This window comes from Saccostrea echinata, unplaced genomic scaffold (genome assembly GCF_033153115.1).
Source record: "Saccostrea echinata isolate AGI-Se365-2 ecotype Australia unplaced genomic scaffold, CSIRO_AGI_Sech_v1 ptg000030l, whole genome shotgun sequence".
NCBI lineage: Eukaryota > Metazoa > Mollusca > Bivalvia > Ostreida > Ostreidae > Saccostrea > Saccostrea echinata.
In genome coordinates this window covers 23267250-23289519 of record NW_026889779.1, presented here as the reverse complement: position 1 = coordinate 23289519, position 22270 = coordinate 23267250, and the positions used below count along the sequence as shown (strand labels likewise).

The 22270-nt window shown below is 34.6% G+C and overlaps 2 protein-coding genes across 2 annotated transcripts; one reads left to right on the top strand and one right to left on the bottom strand.

Moving 5' to 3' along the window:
- Nucleotides 1-294: 294 nt before the first annotated feature.
- Nucleotides 295-2468, bottom strand: LOC133196571 (acyl-coenzyme A diphosphatase NUDT19-like). The gene is made up of 3 exons (XM_061332439.1): nt 1654-2468; nt 1307-1517; nt 295-765 (listed from the first exon to the last, which is right to left on the bottom strand). Exons 1-3 carry the CDS (start codon nt 2404-2406, stop codon nt 551-553), a joined length of 1179 nt encoding a protein of 392 aa, XP_061188423.1. The 5' UTR covers nt 2407-2468; the 3' UTR covers nt 295-550.
- A 270-nt stretch (nt 2469-2738) lies between these two features.
- On the top strand, nt 2739-20541 carry LOC133196569 (xaa-Pro dipeptidase-like). The gene is made up of 16 exons (XM_061332438.1): nt 2739-2796; nt 4332-4515; nt 4629-4756; nt 6188-6251; nt 6392-6439; nt 8511-8572; nt 8783-8827; nt 11460-11535; nt 16035-16081; nt 16181-16249; nt 16425-16502; nt 16665-16813; nt 18388-18572; nt 18940-19047; nt 19955-20038; nt 20247-20541. The coding sequence occupies exons 1-16, from the start codon at nt 2777-2779 to the stop codon at nt 20391-20393; spliced, it is 1494 nt and encodes a 497-aa protein (XP_061188422.1). The 5' UTR covers nt 2739-2776; the 3' UTR covers nt 20394-20541.
- The last annotated feature ends 1729 nt before the right edge of the window (nt 20542-22270 follow it).

The window sequence follows — 22270 nt, the reverse complement described above, 5'->3', positions numbered from 1 at the left end:
AAAAACTCAGTTCAGTTTTTTAGATCTTTGAAAATTCGTTATAAAGATGTAAATTTTGTTATTTTTAACCTCTGCATGACCAAAAATCAGTTTGCTTTATCCTTAAATTCATTATATCAGAGTTTGATATAACCATAAAATTTTACAAAGAATTGTTAAAAATTTTGCCGGAGATTCCGGAAATCTTCAATATGTCCATAAATTTGCTACATCCATCTTCGTACTAAGTGGGTTTTTCTGTATGATGAATTCTTTAAAAAAAACTTCACAAAGCATTGTGGCTCATAGGCCTCCTTTGCTTCAGAAACCTTTATTGAATCAATTCTATAAATTTAGGTTTCTTTTTCAGATTAATGATGATTTTCTCATGATTTTCTCATTAAGAATACTTTAAAGTTTATATAATTTTGCAATAAATACATTTTATTTCATCTTTATAGAACCCATTTCAAATCAAATGTGCATTACAACATACATTCCATACATACTACAGAAGTACATGTATATCATTTATAAATATCTAATAATATTACAGTCTGCACGGTATATATCATAACTTTGAGCTAGCGGAATCAGATAGAGTCTCGTGGTGAAAGTTTGGAATAACCTGACCATCCCCTGCTGAGGTGTTGACCCAGTGTGGTCCTTTAACGAGCATTCTATTCATGACAGGGAATTTATTTGGAAGCTCCTCAATGGAACACTCAATACTGATCGGTGAATTTTCTCCAACTCTGTCAGGGTCTGTGGGATACAACTCGTCACCTGCAAGATAAAGGGGAGGTAAGCAGGGTATTTTGCATCTGTACCTCATGCAAAAATGAATTTATTGAGAATTTAAGAAAATATTGTACTGTGTTACATTTTACAAACAGAAATGCATTCTGGGCCCTGTATCAGGAAACATCTAAGGACAAAATCTTGGTTTTTTTTTTTTTTTTGGCAAAAAACAAAATGATAATATATAAGCCAAAAAAAATGCAACAAGCTGTTGATGTCTGCAGATTAAGTTTCAGTTCACAAGTAATAAATATCTTATAGGTGATTGAAGTTTTGACTTAAGTCTAGGTAGGTCTGTTTCATGATCCCAAAGCCTGGTTTTTATTTAAGATAACCTAGTTCAGATGTGATTTTCCAGATAAACTCTGTATATACTACATGCATTTTTTTTTCTGTGTCTGTCAATAAAATGCAAATAGTAATTTATTTATAAACAGAAATTTATTTGTATGACATCAAGAAGTTGCCACCATTCAAAGTTAATTTTGCATAATTCATGTGCCACACATATCCACATACAACATACCAGGATAGACAACAATTATTCCATCTTCACACACCATTACAACAGGGAAATATTGTTTGACACGGTTTTTCAGTGCCCTTTCCCAGGCAAAGCGATGAAGGTTTTCAACGTTTTGGAAGTTAAGCAGCCTACACACTTCATAGATTTGGGGAGGGGCCAGGCCTCCTTTATACTTGTTGTACACATTCAGCAAAGTGTCAGGAGCTGTCCACTATAACATGAATCAGATTGTTCTCTTTTATGAATTTGATAAACAAACATTACCATTGCATATTCCTTCTTTTAAATCATTTACCTTTAGATGTTTATGGATTTTATTTTTTTTTAAATACAATATTTACAATTACCTGTAAATGTACAGTCTCTTTGTCATCATGCAAAGCTTCTGGAAGATGATCCAGTATACACAGAAAAAAGGCAGTGTCATATCTTCTACCTGATTTCTTTGCATTCATTGACAAGGTCGTAGGGGTCAGCCAGTTAGACCACTCTGAAAGTGACCAGACATCAGGAATCACATTTAGTGTCTGACACATTCTGATAAATTCTTCTGGGTTTCTGTCAACACGTTTACGCCATTCATCACTCTCCAAGTGATAGCTTGTACCAGATATTGGTTGCTGAGGGAAATTATTTTTTAAAGCAGTTTTATCTTCAAATTTTCGTGCAATCAGTACCCCTGATTCTTCAAAAGTTTCACGTATGGCACAAATTCTGAATGCTAATTCACTTGGTATTTGCTCATATTCAGGATTTCGACGCCTACTGAACATAGGGGGACCTTCCCCTGAAACAGTCAGAGATTTAAGTAACTCCTGACTTTCTGATACACCAAACTTCTTATATAAATCTAACCACTCTGTCGAAAAGTCGGCATCTTCTGCAATACCTCCGGGAAACACATAGACATCCGGCATGAACTTGCTCTTCGATGACCTTTTCAGCATCAGTATTTTGTAGTTGTACTCCGACAACTCGGAAGTCACACCTTGAAGCTGCATTCCACCGCCATTAACGAGATTAGGGACAATTTTTGAAGATTTTGAAACTAGCAACAAAGTTGCTGCCTCTCTCCAATGCTTCAAAACAGCTGCCATCATAGAAATAAGCAAGTAAACCTATATACTGAACTTCGGAATTTTATGTTATGTGTGCGTCCATTTTGAAAGTACCCGTATGACACCACACCTAACAACTCGTTCGTATAAGAGGTTTAGATTCTCCAAACTATTTTTATCAATTTTCCCAGAAAGATTAATTTTATAGACTTACAAATAATTAAGATGATTTTCTTGTGAATAAATGATTTTAAAAATTATTAAATTGTGTAATTGACATATGATTTAGATAAAACGAAACAAATATGATTGTCTGTCTTGATTTTTCAGTTTTAGTTTCACTTTCAATTTGGTCATATCTTGTGACACCACTTAATTACATGAGACATATCACCCGCAACGTACATAGAAGATGGCAGCCTATAGAACAGAGTCAGTATTTTTTCACCTCACATTTTAAAAGTTTTATCTCACTGAAGCCTAGGTTTTAATCTTTATGCATGTACAGACGCATAAAAGGTATCGTACATATTGATGATATTTTTGCTGTCTAGGTACTTAAGGAATCACTGTCTAGTTAGTATAGTATGCCAGGGCATCAACGATAGTTGGAAACGTGGGATAATTTGCAGAACGGGCGAAGCCCATTATGCATAAATTATCCCACGTTTCCAACTATCGTTGATGTCCCTGGCATACTCTACTAACTAGACAGTGATTCCTTATATTTCCATTGCATTGTGAAAAAAATTGTAAATTTAGCTTTGTAGACTAATAGATTTAAATTACACGAGGTCTCCCATGTCAATTTAATAGTCCCTGCCCAGTGACGTCAAACACAAAGACAGCCCCACAAGATTAGATAGAATGTTCTATCGTTAAAATGATATTGTCCTACAGACCCGGTTTAATGGAAGAATTCATTCCGTGTATTCGCAATGTAGCAAAATAAACACGGGCGATAACTTGAACTCTGTGCATTTTCTATGAAGAATCCAGAGAGTTCCGAATGTCAACATGGCGTTAAATTTGAAGCGAGGAAAAAACGTTGAGAAAATGAGTTGAATTTTCGTATATATATGGATTAATTTTTAGGTTAAAAGGCATATACAATCTCAAAAAGGTTTGTTATGATTAATTTGGTAGTTATTTTCAGTGCAACTCATTTTGTATTCTTCAGAATCATTTCGGAGTGGATCCACTCCGATTTGCTACATTGCAAGTATATGGGACGTATTCTAACTGTGGTGAGGGTCCCGAGACACAGTTAGAATATTCTAACTACCACAAGATTTACATGCATATTAGGCCTACTTGGCGTCAGACGCTAAGACATACGCACAAGATTTACATGCATATTAGGCATCCTTAGCTCCTGGCCTCTTGCTTGGCGAAATTTGCATTCTGTTAGAATGATCAAGAAATCAAGTCAACTAACTTTCAAAGAGTTATCACACTCTGAGAAAACAAATAGAAATGGAAATATATATAGGATGTACTATCATTAAAATGAATATGTCCAGTCCCAAGACAGAGTTAGCATTCTAACTAATTCCCAGGTATGGTTCACGGTAAGATATTGAAGACATACTTTTTCTGTGTGGGATTAATTTACCATGTTTACATGTAACATTAAATTAGAAAAATGTGACGTGCCAGACCAGGATTCGAACTGGTCCCCAGAATCACTAGTCAGGTGCTTTACCAACTGAGCTTTCTGAGGAAGAATGCAAGAACAACAAAGCAGAGGAACAAGAGTGATAATGTGAAAACTTCTTACTCTACTTTGTTGTTCTCCCTCGCATTCTTACTCATGTTTTCCTACACTCGCACTCTTGCTCTATCACATCTGAGACAAGGAAGCTCAGGAACAGGTGGCCCTCTTGATAAACAAAATTTTTTTATTAATTACTAGGTAAGTTTTGTTATTGTTTTGAACACCTGTCTCTTATACCATGTATTTTCAGGCCAGCATTCTGTCGTGGAGAACACACCTTCAAGGTACCAGCTGAAATGTTCACGGAGAATAGGAAACGTTTGGTAGAGAGACTGAGAGCAACAAAGAAAGTACCTGCGGGGGCATATGTACTCCTCCAAGGTGGAGAATCAGAAACACGACACTGCTCAGACCATGAACCTATTTTTAGACAAGCAAGTTTCTTTTTACTCAAAACAGTGTTATATATACAAGTTGAAGGATTAAGAATCTATAATATAACATTGAACCTTTTTGGTCATGAATTTCATGGGTGAGTTTTTAACAGGAGTCTTACTTCCACTGGGCTTTTGGCGTGGAGGAACCCGATTTTTACGGTGCTATTGAGGTGGACACTGGACGAGGGATTCTCTTTCCACCTAAGCTTCCTGATGTATATGCAGTCTGGATGGGAAAGTAAGTCTTGTTTCTTTCCTGTTTCTTAATAATAATTTTTTTTTCAACTGAATTGAAAGACCAAACATATCTTTGGGTGATCTAGTGTTATTTGTACACATGTCCATTGATTGAATTGTGCACTGTTTAGAGAAATTAAAAGCTAAAGAAATAAAATCTGCCATCAATCCAGTTCTTAAACACATTATACAAAACAATCCGCACAAACTTTTCCTTATTTTATTGTTAAGGAAATTGCAAGTCACATTTACAAGGATTATATCACTTTATTTTGTATCCATGGAAATTCTGCACATATTCATATTTCTAATATTGAATATTAGAGAACTCTAGGGCAACAGATACTTTCTGTGGCTAACAGGTACTTGAAAAATTTCAAAAGCAGATACATGTTTTTCTATTTGTTTATACATTACAGTTATAATACATCAGGTAGTTATTTTCAGACAAATATTGACAGAATTTTGATTAGTATTTTGTTATTTTTAGATGCCTTAGTTACCACCGATTGAAAAATTTCATTTTCAAAGCAAATTTGCAGTACTTGTAGTTTTCCTTGATATCTTCATGTGCTCATCTTATTATCATTTATATTTTTAAGGCATTGGTCTTATTTTTATAAAACAGGTTTATACGCCCCCATAATCAAAGATTTGGGAGCATATAGTTTTTGCTATGCCCATCAATATCTCTGTTTTTCTGCAAAAACATTAACCTTGCCCATATCTTTTGATTGGTTGGAGCGTTGGCTTGCAAATTTCACATGTGTATTCCTTGTGACAAGACCTTTCCTTGGGTACCAACATTTTTTACCTCTTGGCCTTGACCTTGGAGTTTGATCCACTTTAGCAAAATTTTAACAAACTTACCCCCCCCCCCCCCAACAAAAAAAAACTCCCAAAAACTTTAACCTTGCCCATAAATTTTGAATGATTGGTGTTAGGGCTTTCATATTTCACAGGTGTATTTCTTGTGAAAGACTTCTCCTTGGACACCAATAATTTTGACCCTTTGACCTTGATGTTGGAGTTTGACTTACTATTGAAAAACTTAAACCATGGCCATAACTATGGAGCAGTTGGTGCTAGGGCCTTCATATTTCACAGGTGTATTCCTTGTGACCAGACCTTTCTTTGGGTACCAACAATTTTGATCTCTTGACCTTGGAGTTTGACTTGCAATTGAGAAACTTTAATTTTCACAGTCAGCTGCCACATGGGAGCATCAGCTTTTCACAAACACGTCTTGATTTGAATTCAAATTTGTATTTCCTTTGTACTCAGTATTCATATTTGTATGTAGAATATTCTTGTTTTGTGTCTGGAACAACCTTTTTTATAAACATGATATAAAAAGTGTTTTCTGATTCATTAATTAGAAAAGAAAAGGGTTATACTATGATGTAATCAAAGATTATATTTGTCACTGTAGACTTCTAGAACTAAAGGATTTCCAGGTTCGCTATGGTGTGGAGGAGGCTCATTGGGCAGATGATGTAAGAGTTCTTTCCCTGTAACCTCACAACAATTTGTAAAAAAAAAAAAAAATAATATATATATATTAATTTTATATAATTAATAATACACTAATAATTTTCAATATCACACAAACGTTGAATTTATTTTTTCTCAACAGATAGCCAAGATACTGAAAGACAAAAAAGCTTCCCTTCTGCTTACTTTGGTAAGTAGTTCTATATCTAATACTGAAGGTATAAGTATCATGCTGAAATGTCTATGGATTTTGAATCGGATGGTAATGTTATACCCGTCCAATGGTGTATTAAAAGTTATAGGATAATGACATTTTAATCAAGTTTTGCTACCTGAATTTATATAGATGTAATGTATTGAGATTTAAATTCACAGGTTTATAATTTTAAATAATTTTTGCTTTTTCTAAGAAGACTATAATTTTCATCTAACAAATGAAAATCCAAAATAAGCAAAAACAAAATGAAAATTGTACACACTGTAGTATTTGTAATTTTGTATGCAGTTTCATATGTGTATTGAGTAGGCCTGAGTATCACAAGCTACTTAACAATATGATACGCACCATGATCATGATGAGATGGTCATGTGATACATGTATCACAATACAGCTGTCAACAGTTAAATAAACTAACAACTTTAGTTCTTTACATATTTTATCGTTGCTTACTTTCAATTTTATAGAAAATATAGAATATTTCAACACTGTTTACTTTGATAGTCTGTTATGTGTAAATCCATAGTATCAACATTGGAAATTTTTATCTACCTTGTTTCTCCGCTACTTTGGAACATGAAAAATTTGTATACTTCTCAAGTAAGACATTGAAAATTTTAATGAAACAACTATAAAAAAGTTAATTAAAATTAACTTTCACAGTATCAAAATACAGACTTATTAGTTAGCCTTATTATTATCATGAGCCCTTGAGATCAATGTATCAGTCTTTCATTACACTTCTAGTATCAAGTTTATATGTCTAAAAAGGAGATCAAAAAGGACCTGCAATCTACCATGATAACATGAGTATGTGACTGATTATATCAAACAAAACTAAGACCAAAGAAGGGAATGCAAGTTAGGCATAGTTAAGATACAGTAACCGTGTTCTGTAGACATTCCATAATGATTGGTCAGTGCCCACTTCACCCATCCAAACATTCAGAATCTGGACTGAGTTTAATATTTTGTTCCAGCACTGACTTTCTCCAGTCAGGGTTTGCTTATTGTCATTTTTAAATGGACACCACTCATACTTTTTGGTGCATTGTATAGAGTGTTTAGTTGGTATGCAATAGCAGTTACAATTGAGAGGTGTAAAGATACAGTGTTACATTGATCATATTGATGGCTGAGGTATCCAGTACAAGTTCATTTACATTGACTTACCTGAAAAATCTACATACAATCTTTACAAATTTTGTCCTTCCAAAAAGGTGGAAAATAAGGTAGATTAAAAAGAATCTAATGTTGAGACTGTGAATTTACTCATAATAAACTTTGGTAAATGGGGTTGAAATATTCACTGTAATTATATTTTCTAGAATGGTGAAGCTAAGCAACACAAAAATATGTAAAGACATCAGTTAATTCTATTGTTGACAGCTGTATTGTGATACATGTTGTATCTCATGACCATACCATGATACGTATGGTATATTTAGGTAGTTTGCAATACTCAGGCCTATGTACATTTTGTAGTTTTTAAACTGAAAAATATTTGGATCTGCATTTATTTACAGAGGGGTTTGAACTCACTGTTTATTTTTGCTTTACATTTGTAGAGGGGTTTGAATGGCACATTAAGCACTAAACTGTTTCAACTCTTTGAATATTTTGTTGTAGAGGGGTTTGAATGGCACATAAAGCAATAAACTGTTTCAACTCATTGTCTTCTTTATTTTGAGGGGTTTGAGTGGCACATAAAACACTAAACTGTTTCACCTTTTTCTACTTTATTGTAGAGGGGGTTTGAGTGGCACATAAAACACTAAACTGTTTCACCTTTTTCTACTTTATTGTAAAGGGGGTTTGAGTGGCACATAAAACACTAAACTGTTTCACCTTTTTCTACTTTATTGTAGAGGGGGTTTGAGTGGCACATAAAACACTAAACTGTTTGACCTCTGTCTACTTTATTGTAGAGGGGGTTTGAATGACACATTAAGCACTAAACTGTTTCACCTCTATCTATTTTATTGTAGAGGGGGTTTGAATGACACATTAAGCACTAAGCTGTTTAACTCTTTGACTGTTGTAGAGGGGTTTGAACACAGACAGTGGCAAGTACAGTAGAGAAGCAGCATTTGATGGCATCAGTGAGTAAGTAGAGTGAGGGGGAGGGGTGTTGAATTAACAGTTAATAAAAATCAATATTGAATTAAAAGTATTTTCATGACGAATTGTTTTCCCTCTTTTTTCTACAAGAGCATATTTTTTTTTTTGGGGGGGGGGGGGGAATTCAATTATTTGAGAACATGGTAAAAGAAAGATCAATATTTATCTTGGAATTATAACTTGTGCCTTTTATAGGTTCAAAGTTGACAATGCCATCTTGCATCCTGAGATTTCTGAATGGTATGTTTAATTCTTTAATTTTGTGTTAAATGCTGTAAATGTATATAAATAAGTGGGCTTAAAATTATGTGCAATCTTCCTTAACAATTCTTTAATTAGTATATATCAAAAATCAGCACATTCAGAGCCAAGCTTCTAGTAATTTTATACATCACAAGCACTTGTTTCTGTAATAATTTTTTTAACCCATAGTATAATGATAACACAAGGTATCTGACTCTGAATTACATGGAGTACCCCCTCCCCAGAATCGCAGTCATGAACACTTTCAGAGAAAATGCACTGGCAAAGTATTTATTACCATGCATTATCTTCTATGATAATTTATATGGCATACTTGTCTTTATTTTTTTTTTATCTCCGTAAACTGCGTTAAAACTGAAAGTGTACATGACTGAGATTTTGGGGAGTGTTATTATAACATATAAGTATGGGTTAAAAAAAATTGCAGAAACAAGTGCCTGTGATATACATGTATTAGCATGTACTTATAAATTCAAGAAGCAGCACAAAAGGTGCTAAAATATGAACATCTCTAAATTATGTTTACAGCGTGACTGGTTTTGTTTTGTTTTTTGTTTCGTTATGTTTTTCTTATGCCCTACCATGAATATGGACGGGGCATATAGTGTTTGTCATGTCCGTCTTCCGTCCTTCCATCCTTCTGTCTGTTTTTTCGTCGCGCTTTGCATTTAGCTCTGTTCAAAGCTCAGTTTCAAAGAAACAGAGCGATATTTTTATCAAACTTCATATGCTGATACATACTGATGAGAGCTATTCAACTGCATCAATTTTTTTTTTTACCTTGACCTTTCCTTTCACCTTGACCTCACTTTTCTTAAATTAGTGTTTAGCTCAGTTTAAAAAAAACATTCAATATAATGTTATTAAACTTCATATGCTGATACATACTGATGAGAGCTATTCAACTGCATCAACATATTTTGACCTTGACCTTTCCTTTGACATTGACCCCACTTTTCTTAAATTAGTGTCAAACTTCATGTGCTGATACATACTGATGTAAGCTATTCAACTGCATCAATATTTTTTTACCTTGACCTTTCCTTTGACCCTGACCTCACTGTTTAGGTCACCTGAGTCACTCAGGTGACCTATTGCAATCTGTTTTTGTCCGTCATCATGCGGGTGTGCGTCGTGCGTAAACTTTTCACATTTTCGACTTCTTCTCAAGAACCACTGGGCCAGTTTCCACCAAACTTGCCACAAACTATCCTTGGGTAAAGATGATTCAAGTTTGTTTAAATGAAGGGCCAGGCCTTCTTCCAAGGGGAGATAATTAAGAATTAGTGAAAAATTAATGGTATCTTTTAAAAATCTTCTTCTCAAGAACCACTGGACCAGGTAAGATGAAACTTATACAGAAACATCATCAGGTAGTGTAGACTCAAGTTTGTTAAAATCATGACCCCCAGGGAAAGGGTGGGGCCACAATGGACGATCAAAGTTTTACATAGAGATATAGAGGAAAAATCTTTAAAAATCTTCTTCTCAGGAACAGCTAAGCCCTGATTGGTTATATTTATATGGAAGCATCCTCAGGTAGTGTAGATTCAAATTTGTTCAAATCATGACCCCCAGGGGTAGGGCGGGGCCACAATGGATGATCAAGGTTTACATAGAAATATATATAAAAAATCTTCAAAAATTTTTTCAAGAACAGCAAAGTCATGATGAGTCATATTTATATGAAAGGTTCCTCAGGTAGTGTAGATTATGTTTGTTAAAACCATGATCCCCAGGGGTAGGGTGGGCCATAATGGACAATGATTGGTTATATTTACATGGAAACATCAGGTAGTATAGATTCAAGTTTGTTCAAATCATGACTCTGGACTCTGGGGATAGGGTGGGGCCACAATGGACGATCAAAGATTTACAAAAGCTCCTTCTATCAGTTTATTTTATACTCCATGGATCTTCTATGGATTATTGTTTTATACTCAGGCCCTTAAGGCCCTTGGGCATCTTGTCTCAATTAGTGTTTAACTTGGTTTTAAAGAAACCATTCATGATATTTTTATCAAACTACATATTCTTATACACACTGATGTAACCTTTTCAACTGCATCAACATTTTGTTACCTTGACCTTCCCTTTGACCTTAACTTCATTTATTTTAAATTAGTGTTTAGCTCAGTTTTAAATAAACCATTCAAAATATTTTTAGCAAACTTAATATGCTGATATGTATTTGTGAGAACTATTCAACTGCATCAAAAATGTTTGCCCTTGAACTTTCCTGTGACCTTGACCTCACTTTTCTTAAATTTGCATTTTGCTTAATTTTAAAGAAACCATTTAAGATATATTTATGTAAGCTTATGCACTTATAAATAATTTGGTGAGAATTTATCATCTACATCCAACTTTTTAGATTTCAATTTTAAAGAAACTATTCAAGATATTCTCTTCAAATTTCATACACTAATACAAATTTTCATGTTGCATTACTAATATACCCTAGGCAGGGCATTCATGTCCTATGGACATATTTCTAGTTTTTATTAATTTTATAAATTCACAGAATATACATGTGCAGACACCGGAACTTAGCTCTAATTAATGCATTATGCATCTTTTTTGAAATATTTTTTTACTTTTTTGATAGCCGTGTGTTTAAGACAGATTTAGAACTGGAAGTAATGAGGTACTCCAACAGAATTAGCAGTGAGGCCCACAAAGAGGTAAACAGATCAAGTTCAAGTCATTTGCTCAAAATGATATAAATGGTACATGAGGCACAGAAAAACAAAGAAAAACATTTGAACTTACAAAGCAGAAGCTAGTGGATCAAGCAAAGGGTGTTATTAAAGTCTATAGCTAGAGGGAGAACAGACCAAACTTACAAAATGAAATCCACACAAATTCAGATTCAAAAAGATTTAAAAAAACATTTCAATGCAAGTTAAGAGGCCTATAGAATGGTACACAAACACACACAGAATTAATGAAGAGATGATCAGCACACAAACACTGAGGTCCATAAAGATATAAATAGAAAAGATTAAGGGATTAAGTTTCAATAATTGGTATATAATGTTAGCAAGAAGTAATTTTATTGATTTGACAATATCTTGCATGATGACTCCTACCCCTTAAGACCTAATAGTGCTGAATGAATTTTTCATGATATACAATTAAAGCGATCTCATTACCCTAGCGAATTATGCCAAAATTGAATCCTTGCTAAATATTGTGCTTCTGTGTTATGCAGAACTATTTGTAAAATGATATCTATGATAAAGTGCCTATATTATTTGTCCCCCGCTTAACACCCCCTGGGGACATTAAATCTCATTCTTCTGTCTGTCTGTCAGTCTGTCCTCTGTCAGTCTGTCTGTCATTCTGTCACAAAAACTTTAACCTTGGTCATAACTTTTGAATGAGAAGAGTTCAAGAGTTAGGGCTTTTATATTTCACTTGTACATTACCTGTGACAAGATCTCTCTAAATATACTTTGATTTTTGACCCCATGACCTTGACCTTGAAGTTTGACCTACTTTTCAAAAATTTCATCTTTGCTTATAACTTTAAATTAAGAAGAGATAGGGCTTTCATATTGTATATGTTCATTACCTGTGACAAGACCCTTCCAAATATGCTATGATTTTTAACCCTTTGACCTTGAAGTTTGACCTACTTTTCAAAACTTTTAACATTACTTTTAATTTTATAAAATTTGAATGAGAAAATTTAGGGCTTTCATATTACACAAGTACATTACCTGTGACAAGTCCTTTCCAAATGTACTATGGTTTTTGAACCTGTGACCTTGAATTTTAAACTACTTTTCAAAAATTAAATCTTTACTGTTAACTTTTGATTAAGAAAAGATAGGGTTTTCATATTCGACATGTACATTACCTGTGGCAAGACCTTTCCAAATATACTATGATTTTTGATCCATTGACCTTGAAGTTTGACCAAAATAGTTAATAATGGCATCCCATCCACTAAGACACCAAAAGCGGGTGACCACAATTCTTTGAATTTTTAGGTCACCTGAGTCACTCAGGTGACCTATTGCTATCCGTTCTCGTCCGTCATCGTGCGTTAACATTTGAACATGTTTAGCTTCTTCTCTGAAACCACTCAACCAATTTCAACCAAATTTGGCATATAGCAGCTATGGGTGAAGGGGAACAAAATTTTTGAATTTCATGGTCCCTGCCCCCCTGGGGCCTGAGGGATGGGGCTAAAACCACCAAAAATAATGCAATCTTTAAAATCTTCTTCTTTACTCCTGGACATCAAGCAGTCAAACTGTTGGCATCATTGTAATAAGCATTGAGCCCTCTACCAAAATTGTGAAATTCATGGCCCCAGGGTCAGGGGTTCTGGCCCCAGGGTGGGGCTATATAGATCATATAGTGAAAGTGCATTATTTCTTTGAAAATCTTCTTCTCTGCTCCTGGGTATTAAATAAGGTAACTAAGTACATATTTATGAAAAGCAAGAGTGCCTCTTCCAAAATTATGAAATTCATGGCCCCAGGGTCAGGGGTTCTGGCCCCAGGGTGGGGCTATATAGATCATATAGTGAAAGTGCATTATTTCTTTGAAAATCTTCTTCTCTGCTCCTGGGTATTAAATAAGGTAACTAAGTACATAGTTATGAAGAGCAAGAGTGCCTCTTCCAAAATTTTGAAATTCATGACCCCAGGGTCAGGAGTTCTGGTGTTAGGGCGGGGCTCTATTGATTATATAGTGAAAATGCATTGATTCTTTGAAAATCTTCTTCTCTGCTCCTGGGTATTAAATAAAGTAACTAAGTACATAGTTATGATGAGCAAGAGTGCCTCTTCCAAATTGTGAAATTCATGGCCCCGGGGTTAGGGGTTCTGGTGTAAGGGTGGGGCTCTATAGATTATATAGTGAAAATGCATTAATTCTTTGAAAATCTTCTTCTCTTCTCCTGAGTATTAAATAAAGTAGCTAAGTACATGTACATAGTTATGATGAGCAAAAGTGCCTTTTCAAGAATTGTGAATTTCACCTGGGTCAGGGGTTCTGGTGTTAGGGCGGGGCTCTATTGACTATATAGTGAAAATGCATTAATTCTTTGAAAATCTTCTCCTCTGCTCCTAGGCATTAAGGTGATAAACTAAGTACATAGTTATGAGGAGGAGGTGGGCCCCTTCCAGAATAGTGAAAGCCATGGCCCTTGGGTCAGGGGTTGTGGTGTTAGGGCGGGGCTCTATTGATTATATAGTGAAAATGCATTCATTCTTTGAAAATCTTCTTCTCTGCTCCTGGGTATTATTTAAACAAACTAAGTGCATGGTTATAATGCATAAGGATGCCTTTTTAAAAATTGTGAATTTCATGGCCCCATGGTCAGGGGTTCTGGTGTTAGGGTGGGGCTCTATCGATTATATTGTGAAAATGCATTGATTCTTTGAAAATCTTCTTCTCTGCTACTGGAGATTATTTAAACAAACTAAGTGCATGGTTATGATGCATAAGGATTCCTTTTTAAAAATTGTGAATTTCATGGCCCCAGGGTCAGGGGTTCTGGTGTTAGGGTGGGGCTCTATTGATTATATAGTGAAAATGCATTGATTCTATGAAAATCTTCTTCTTTGCTACTGGAGATTATTTAAACAAACTAAGTGCATGATTATGATAGGCAAGGTTTCCTCTTCCAAAATTTTTAAATATATGGCCTCAGTTTTTGGGGTTCTTGAGGAGGGGGGGACTCTATTGATTATATAGTGAAAATGCATTAATTCTATTAATTAATCATTAATTAATCCTGTCTGCTCCTTAGTGTTGAGCTAATAAATAAATTGCTTAGCTATGATGAAAATGGGAGCTTCGAACAGAATTTTTTAATCTTGTGGTCCTAGGGTCATGGGTTCTGGCATAATGAGGAGGGGGGGGGGGCTTTTGATAATATAGTGGAAAAGTTTTAATTCTTTGAAGTCCATAGGTATGATGATGAGGGTAACTCTTCCAAATCTGTAAATTTCTTGACCTCTGGTCTTGGGTTCTGGTGTTAGGGTAAGGCTTTGTTGAATCTGTAGTGAAAATGCATTGTACCTGTGAAATTCTTCTCTGCTTCTGGGCATATTGGAAGCAAACTGAGTAAAAGTTTAAATGATATAAGTAAGCATATTTCTACCAGATTTTTGAACATCTGGACCATTTGTCTAAGCATTCTGGTACTGGGCAGGGCTCTATTAATTTGTATTCTACTGAGAGAAGTTATTCCCCTTTTCCATTCACCTTTGATAATGAATCACTGTAAATAATGTATTTGAAAGGTTAATAGAATAAGATAATTATGCAAGAATGTTTATCGTATATTTCAATAAGTACTTTCTTAGTTTTAATAATCAGGCAGACCTGTAAGTAATAGATAAATAAAAATGAACAAAAATAACTTATCTTATTAAAAGTTCTTCAAAGACCATAAGAGAGGTCAACGCTAGAGGTATTAATATGGGTTTAAAAATAGTACAGGAGCACTAATAGTGTGTTATAATAGTCTGCATGGTGATAGTGTTAAGTGGGGGACAGCTTTAGAACTTAAGTTATGAGTTGATACTGAATACTAGACTAATTATTTTGTTGATCCTGATCTTTCTACTTCTCTTGCTTTAGGGCAACAAAGCTTCATCTATCAGTGTATTTAACTTCTAAATTGTTGTATTATACTCAGGTGACCATTAAGGCCCTTGGGCCTCTTGTTTTGTTAATTAAGGATTATTAAAGAATAATTATATAGTGATGGCTTGACAAAAGATTGACTGTGTTAATACAGAATTATTTCCTTTTGTGAATGTAATTATCATTGTCAGTCAATTGTAATAGCAAAACTGAATCTGTTGGATTAAGTCTTGTCAGAATACAGCAATGTCACAATGAATGAAGACTATTAGTATCAAGTACATGATAAGACTTTTAATGTGTTAAAACGTTCAATTATATAAACAATTACAATAAAGCCAGATTATCTTATTCTAAACAGTTTTGAGTAATATTACTGTTTGTCAATTAAGTGCAGAGAATCAGTTTTCCTTTTTTTTTTCTCAATGAATCAGACAATGTCATATAAATATGATAATAACACAAATTTCCCTTATCTTTTCTTTTTTAGATTTTTATACTGGTACATTGTATTGTATACAGATATAGAATACATGGAGCAATTTATCTTATCTTGGCATTATAATTACAGGTGATGAGATGTGTTAGGCCTGGAATGTATGAATATCAGATGGAAAGGTAAATCTGATCATCTATACAGTAGTATAAAAGACTTGTATGTAATCACTGCTATATTTTGTGTGTGTTTCATGATTTCTCCATTTCTTCTCTTTACAGTATCTTCAAGCATTACTGTCAATTTAATGGAGGAATTCGACTGTTAGCATACACATGTATTTGTGGCAGGTAGGGCATATGTTAAAGGCATTGCTTAACTATAAATTTTAGTTTAATAAAAGTACTTATTATCACTGTGAGGCTACTATAAAAAGATGAGTAGATATACAGCTATATGATTGTCTCTGCTTTGTGTGTTTTTGACATAGTGTTTTCTCTACACTGTTCTTGTGTTTTACTTCAGTGGGGATAATGGCTCTGTGTTACACTATGGACATGCAGGTGCCCCCAATGCCAAAAAGGTACAGGACGGAGACATGTGGTAAGGGTCCCAGGATAGGAATCCTTAACCTTATGACAAGTCAAAAAAAGTTTGGAAAACACATGTTGTTTTATACTGAATATTATACATTGTTATGGATGCATATTAATTACATGAACTGTAGAAGATGGTGTTATAGCAAAAGAATTTTTTTCCCTTTAGCCTTCTAGACATGGGTGGAGAATATTACTGTTACACATCTGACATTACCTGTTCCTACCCAGCCAATGGAAAGTTTACAGAAAAACAAAGAGGAATTTATGAGACTGTGTATAAATCAAGCAGGGCTGTAATGAAGGCTTTGAAACCAGGTGAATTGTACTAAATTCTCCTGTAGTCAAACGTACAAGACCATGGGAAGAATTTGTAGATTGGGGGCATTCAATATTGAGTTAAATGCCATTGGAAAAAATTATTTGAGTAAAAAAGAAAAAAAATGTTCTGATTTCTTGCTGGAAGGCCAGTTTCTGATAGGTTCAGGGTTCGAATCCCAACCTATGTTAATTTTTTTAATATTTTCACCTTACTTGGTATATTTTGTGCTTCACCAACCCCTGTGGAAATTTTGCAATGAGCTGTCTTACCTGACCTTCAAGTATTTTTAATTTAAATACTGGCTGAAAATGCATGTTGTACCATGCAATTACTAGTAGTTTTCATTACTGTAGGAGGGTTTTCATACATGACAGTCACCTGTTTTGAATTTCAATTTTCACTTTTAATGGTGCTTTAAAATTATCATTGGTTGCTGAACACATGTACGAGAGGCGTTCAAAAAATATGCGGATTTGTTGCAGAGAAAAAATATTTGACGACAAAAACACACAAACAGTCACACATATTATAACTGAATCTTTACTTTAATGGTCAACAACATTTCATATCAATATATTGGAAATAAATATCAATTTTGAGTGATAACTTCAGACCTATCATGGAATCACGATGCAGTTAAAGTGAAATCTGGGATGTCACAACATCATATAACTTATGCAATCTAATTTTCTCAAATAGTCTTCTCCTTTGCGTTTGATACACAGTTTGTGTCACTTTATCCACTCATCATTAACATCTATATGTCATTTCTAAACCAGCTTGGAAACTATAAAACTAGTGAAGTATTTTAAATCTTTTTTTTTGTTTTTTAACCCCAAAACTGGAACTACCTCTGAAATATTATGTGACGTTGTTCGCCCTGAAAAAGGGGAATAGTCCAGATCTTCTTCCGACACCCCCCCTCCAACGTTTTTAATAAAGTCCTACCATTTGAATTTTTCTTGTGCTATTTGAAGACAGATGTCTGGCTTATCGCTTGTTTACTACATGTTTCATCGAGTATATTTGGGTCTCTGAGGGCGTGTTCCATATTCTACACATAATTTGACAAACGTGCGCTGCTCCGTCGAATCACTCGATGTCATTTTTGCAGTTGTTTTCATAGGGAACACATCGGAGAAAAATAACAGTATTTCTGTTAATACCTCAAATATAACCTCAATAATTTTTAATTCATAATAATGTAACAATGTAAAGAATCTTGAGAAAATTGTCGAATAATCTCGCGAATTATATAAACTCAATGAGTAAAATTATGGGTTTTGAGAGTTCGTTCTTCAAATATTTGGCCGTGCTCCGTACGTCCCCATGGGCAATATGAAAACAGCAATAATTTTTAGAGAAATTAATTATTATCAAAAAATTGTGCCAAAATTTTACTAAAATCATTAAGGAATATGTTTCTGTAAAATTTCATAGTTATTTGACATCAGTAAAAGTAAGTAAAAGCAGAGTCCGCGTAATTTTTGAACAGCCCTCGTATTTTCTGCATTTCTTTTTATTTCACCATGGAATCACCTATCATGACTTCTTCTGTTGTTTCTGACAGGTGTGTCATGGGTGGACATGCACCTGCTGGCAGATAGGGTACACCTGGAGGAGCTTAAGAAGCTGGGGCTCCTAAAGGGGGACATTGATGAGATGATGAAGGTCCGTCTGGGGGCAGTGTTTATGCCTCATGGTCTAGGACACTTTATGGGAATTGATACCCATGATGTTGGAGGGTATCCTGAGGTTAGGATTTTATAAAACCTTTGTATACCCATTAAATACCCATCCATCAATACACATAATTATGATCATTAAAGGCATACTTTATTTATTTGTGTTCATTCAGATGACAAACATTGCATATCATTCTTTATTTAATAGTTGATTCAATTTTTTTATTTTAAGTTAAAAAATATGACTCATTCTTAACTGTAATGTTATTAAACTAAGCTAAGTAAATTTTCATTCATCTATATACATGTATTGTATATTGGCTTCAAAGTTCATGAATTTAGAATGAACACACCTCATGTAGGAAGAAAGAAAGTTTGTTTTGTACAGTTGTTTTATATTTCTGTAAATAACCAGTTGTGGTTGTTGATATGAGTAGGGTATAGAGAGGAGTGATCAGCCCGGATTGAAGTCCCTGAGGACGGCCAGAGTAGTCCAACCCAGAATGGTACTGACTATAGAACCAGGAGTTTATTTCATAGATGTGGTAAGTTTTTAAAATTGGCAATGATAGCGCCCAAAATGGTATAGTGACTATAGAACCAAGAGTTTTTTTCATAGATGTGGTAAGTTTTTAAAATTGGCAATGATAGTGCCCAGAATGGTATAGTGACCATAGAACCAGGAGTTTATTTCATAGATGTGGTAAGTTTTTAAAATTGGCGATAATGATAGTGCCCAGAATGATAATAGTGATGATAGAATCAGGAATGCATGTGGTAAGTTCTAAGAATAGTAATAGTGGTAAGGGCCACAATGGTAATGACTAAAGTACTCGTTTATATCAGAGATGTGGTACAGTTGAACTTCGGTATCTCAAACATGGATATCTCGATACCATGGATATGTCGAAGTGATTTTGAAGTCCCAACTGCTTATTCCTTATGTATTTTACCCTGGATATCTCGAATCCTCGGTTATCTCGAAGTATTTTCTCGATCCCTTCAAGTTCAAGATAACGAGGTTTGACTGAATGTACTTTGGAATGTTGGTAAACCAAGAATGGTATTTGAATGTACTATGCACAGTAGCCACTGTACATCAGTAATAATATTATTATTATTATACCTTATTCACGTGAGATAGTTATGTGATGTTTATAGCATAATTTACAATATGTATTTTATGTGGTGTTTATAGCATAATTTACAATATGTATTTTATGTGGTGTTTATAGTGTATTTTACAATATGTATTTTATGTGGTGTTTATAACATAATTTACAGTATGTATTTTATGTGGTGTTTATAATATATCCGGTAATTTACAATATGTATGCAAGAAAAATAATAGTCGAACGAAAATAAAGTTTTTGCTAATAATAAGTGATTTAATTGATGCAAAAGGGAAATAGTAGAGAGTTATGTTCGATCAGCTATTGTTTTCTTTTTCAGCTGTTAGATGCAGCCTTCAATAATCCTGAGCAGTCCCAGTTCATGTGCCGTGAGGCTTTAAACCAGTACAGAGGTTTTGGAGGGGTGAGAATTGTCTAAAATACCTTAAAATATTGAATTCTTCAGGAATGTGTCAATTATCATTACATGTATTTCAAAGTAAAAACTGGGTAAAAAGCCTTTTATTTTATTCAAATTTGAAGACTGTTTCCCATTGGAAAATTTTTCTTTTAAATATTCATTATGTGAGTAAATACATTTATAAAGAATATAATTGGTATTTTTATGACAGGTACGTATTGAGGATGATGTAGCAGTCACAGATGACGGGATGGAGCTGCTGACTTGTGTCCCCCGGACCGTGGAGGAGATTGAGAGTCTGATGGCCGAGGGAAGACAACGCACCCAGGTCCCCCTCCCACAGGAAGTGAAATCATAAACAGCTGTTTTCACTTGTATATCTATACCGTTATATATATCATGCAAGTCACGAACAATTGATTTATAAATGTATGTATTTTCTTGGTCATTTTATTTCTATTTGATTGAATTTGATAAGTTGTGAGATCCTTTAATGTATGACTGTATAGTGAAGGACATTTTAGATTAATGTTATATTAAGAACATACCCCCTTATTATTAAGATCTATCATCAAAGAGGTATAACATCCAGACTGAAAATCAAGATGTCTCATGATTGTCTTTTATTGTAGAAGAACTATATTATTTGATATATGAATATAGTGTTAATCATCTGTGAGAAGGCATACTTACAATTACATGTGATCAGAATAGATATATTTAAGAAATGAATTTAATTTTGAGAATTCACAAAACTACATAACATAAACTACAACGCTTCACGTCGGCATATTTCATGAAACGCGTTAGCGCTTCATGATAAATATGCCAATGTGAAGCATTGTAGTTCATGTACCTCATGAATTCTCAAAAATTAAATTCATTTCTTATATTTACTTTATTTTTCTGATGATTTGCCAAATATTTTTGTCATTCAACGATCATCTCTGAAAAAAAAGTTTGCACTATTTTTAGCTCAACTGAGCTGAAAGCTCAAGTGAGCTTTTCTGATCACCCATTGTCTGTCCTCCGTCCCTCTGTCTGTCCGTCCGTCTGTAAACTTTTCACATTTTCAACTTCTTCTCAAGAACCACTGGGCCAATTTTAACCAAAATAAGTACAAAGTATCCTTGGGTGAAGGGGAGTTTAAATTGATAAAATGAAGGGCCAAGCCCCCTTATATAGGGGAGATAATCAAGAAAAGACAAAAATTGGATGGGGTCATTAAAAAATCTTCTCAAGAACCACTGGGCCAGAAAAGCTGAAACTTATGTGGAAGCATCCGGGGGTAGTGCAGATTCTAAATTGTTCAAATCATGACCCCTGGGGGTAGGGTGGGGCCACAATAGGGAATCCAAGTTTTACATTGAAATATGTAGTTAAAATCTTTAAAAATCTTCTTCTCAAGAACCACTGGGCTGGAAAACTGAAACTTATGTGGAAGCATTCTGGGGTAGTGTAGATTCTAAATTGTTCAAACCATGACCCCCGGGGGTAGGGTGGGGCCACAATAGGGAATCCAATTTTCACATTGAAATATATAGTAACAAGATGCACCCGGCGGCAACAAAGTTCAAAAAAGCTATTTTTAGCATATAGGTCACAGTCAAGGTCACAAGGTCATTGACCTTGGTGTCATTTGAAAGAACTTAATTAGTGGAGTATGCATACCAAATATGAAGTCTCTATCTCCTATGGTTCAAAAGTTATGGCGAAGGTTAAAGTTGACAACAGACAGACAGACAGGACAAAAACAATATGCGCCCCCGATCTATCGATCCGGGCGCATAAAAAACTTCTCAAGAACAACTGGGCCAGAAAAGCTGAAACTTAAGTCGAAGCATCCTTGGGTAGTGTAGATTCCAAGTGTTCAAATCATGACCCCAGGGGTGGGCGGGGCCACAATAAGTACTGTAGATACCTTATTTTTAGCGAGTACTTATTATCGCGAACTGGCTCTTTCACGTAAAATCGCGAGAACAATAATTCATGAGTCGACGGTTGATCAAGTGATTTTACATTGATTTCAGCACCATAAAAATAAAGGCGAGTAATTTTATTTTGCGAATGGTGCTTCTCGCGTAATTACGTGATAATTAATTCATCGTGCATATTTAGGAATCTACAGTACTGCAAGAGGGGAAATCAGGTGAAAAACAGCAAGGCCAAAGTTACTCAGGTGAGTGTTGTGGCCCATGGACCTCTTGTTTGACTTCAGTTAGGTCGCAATGAAAA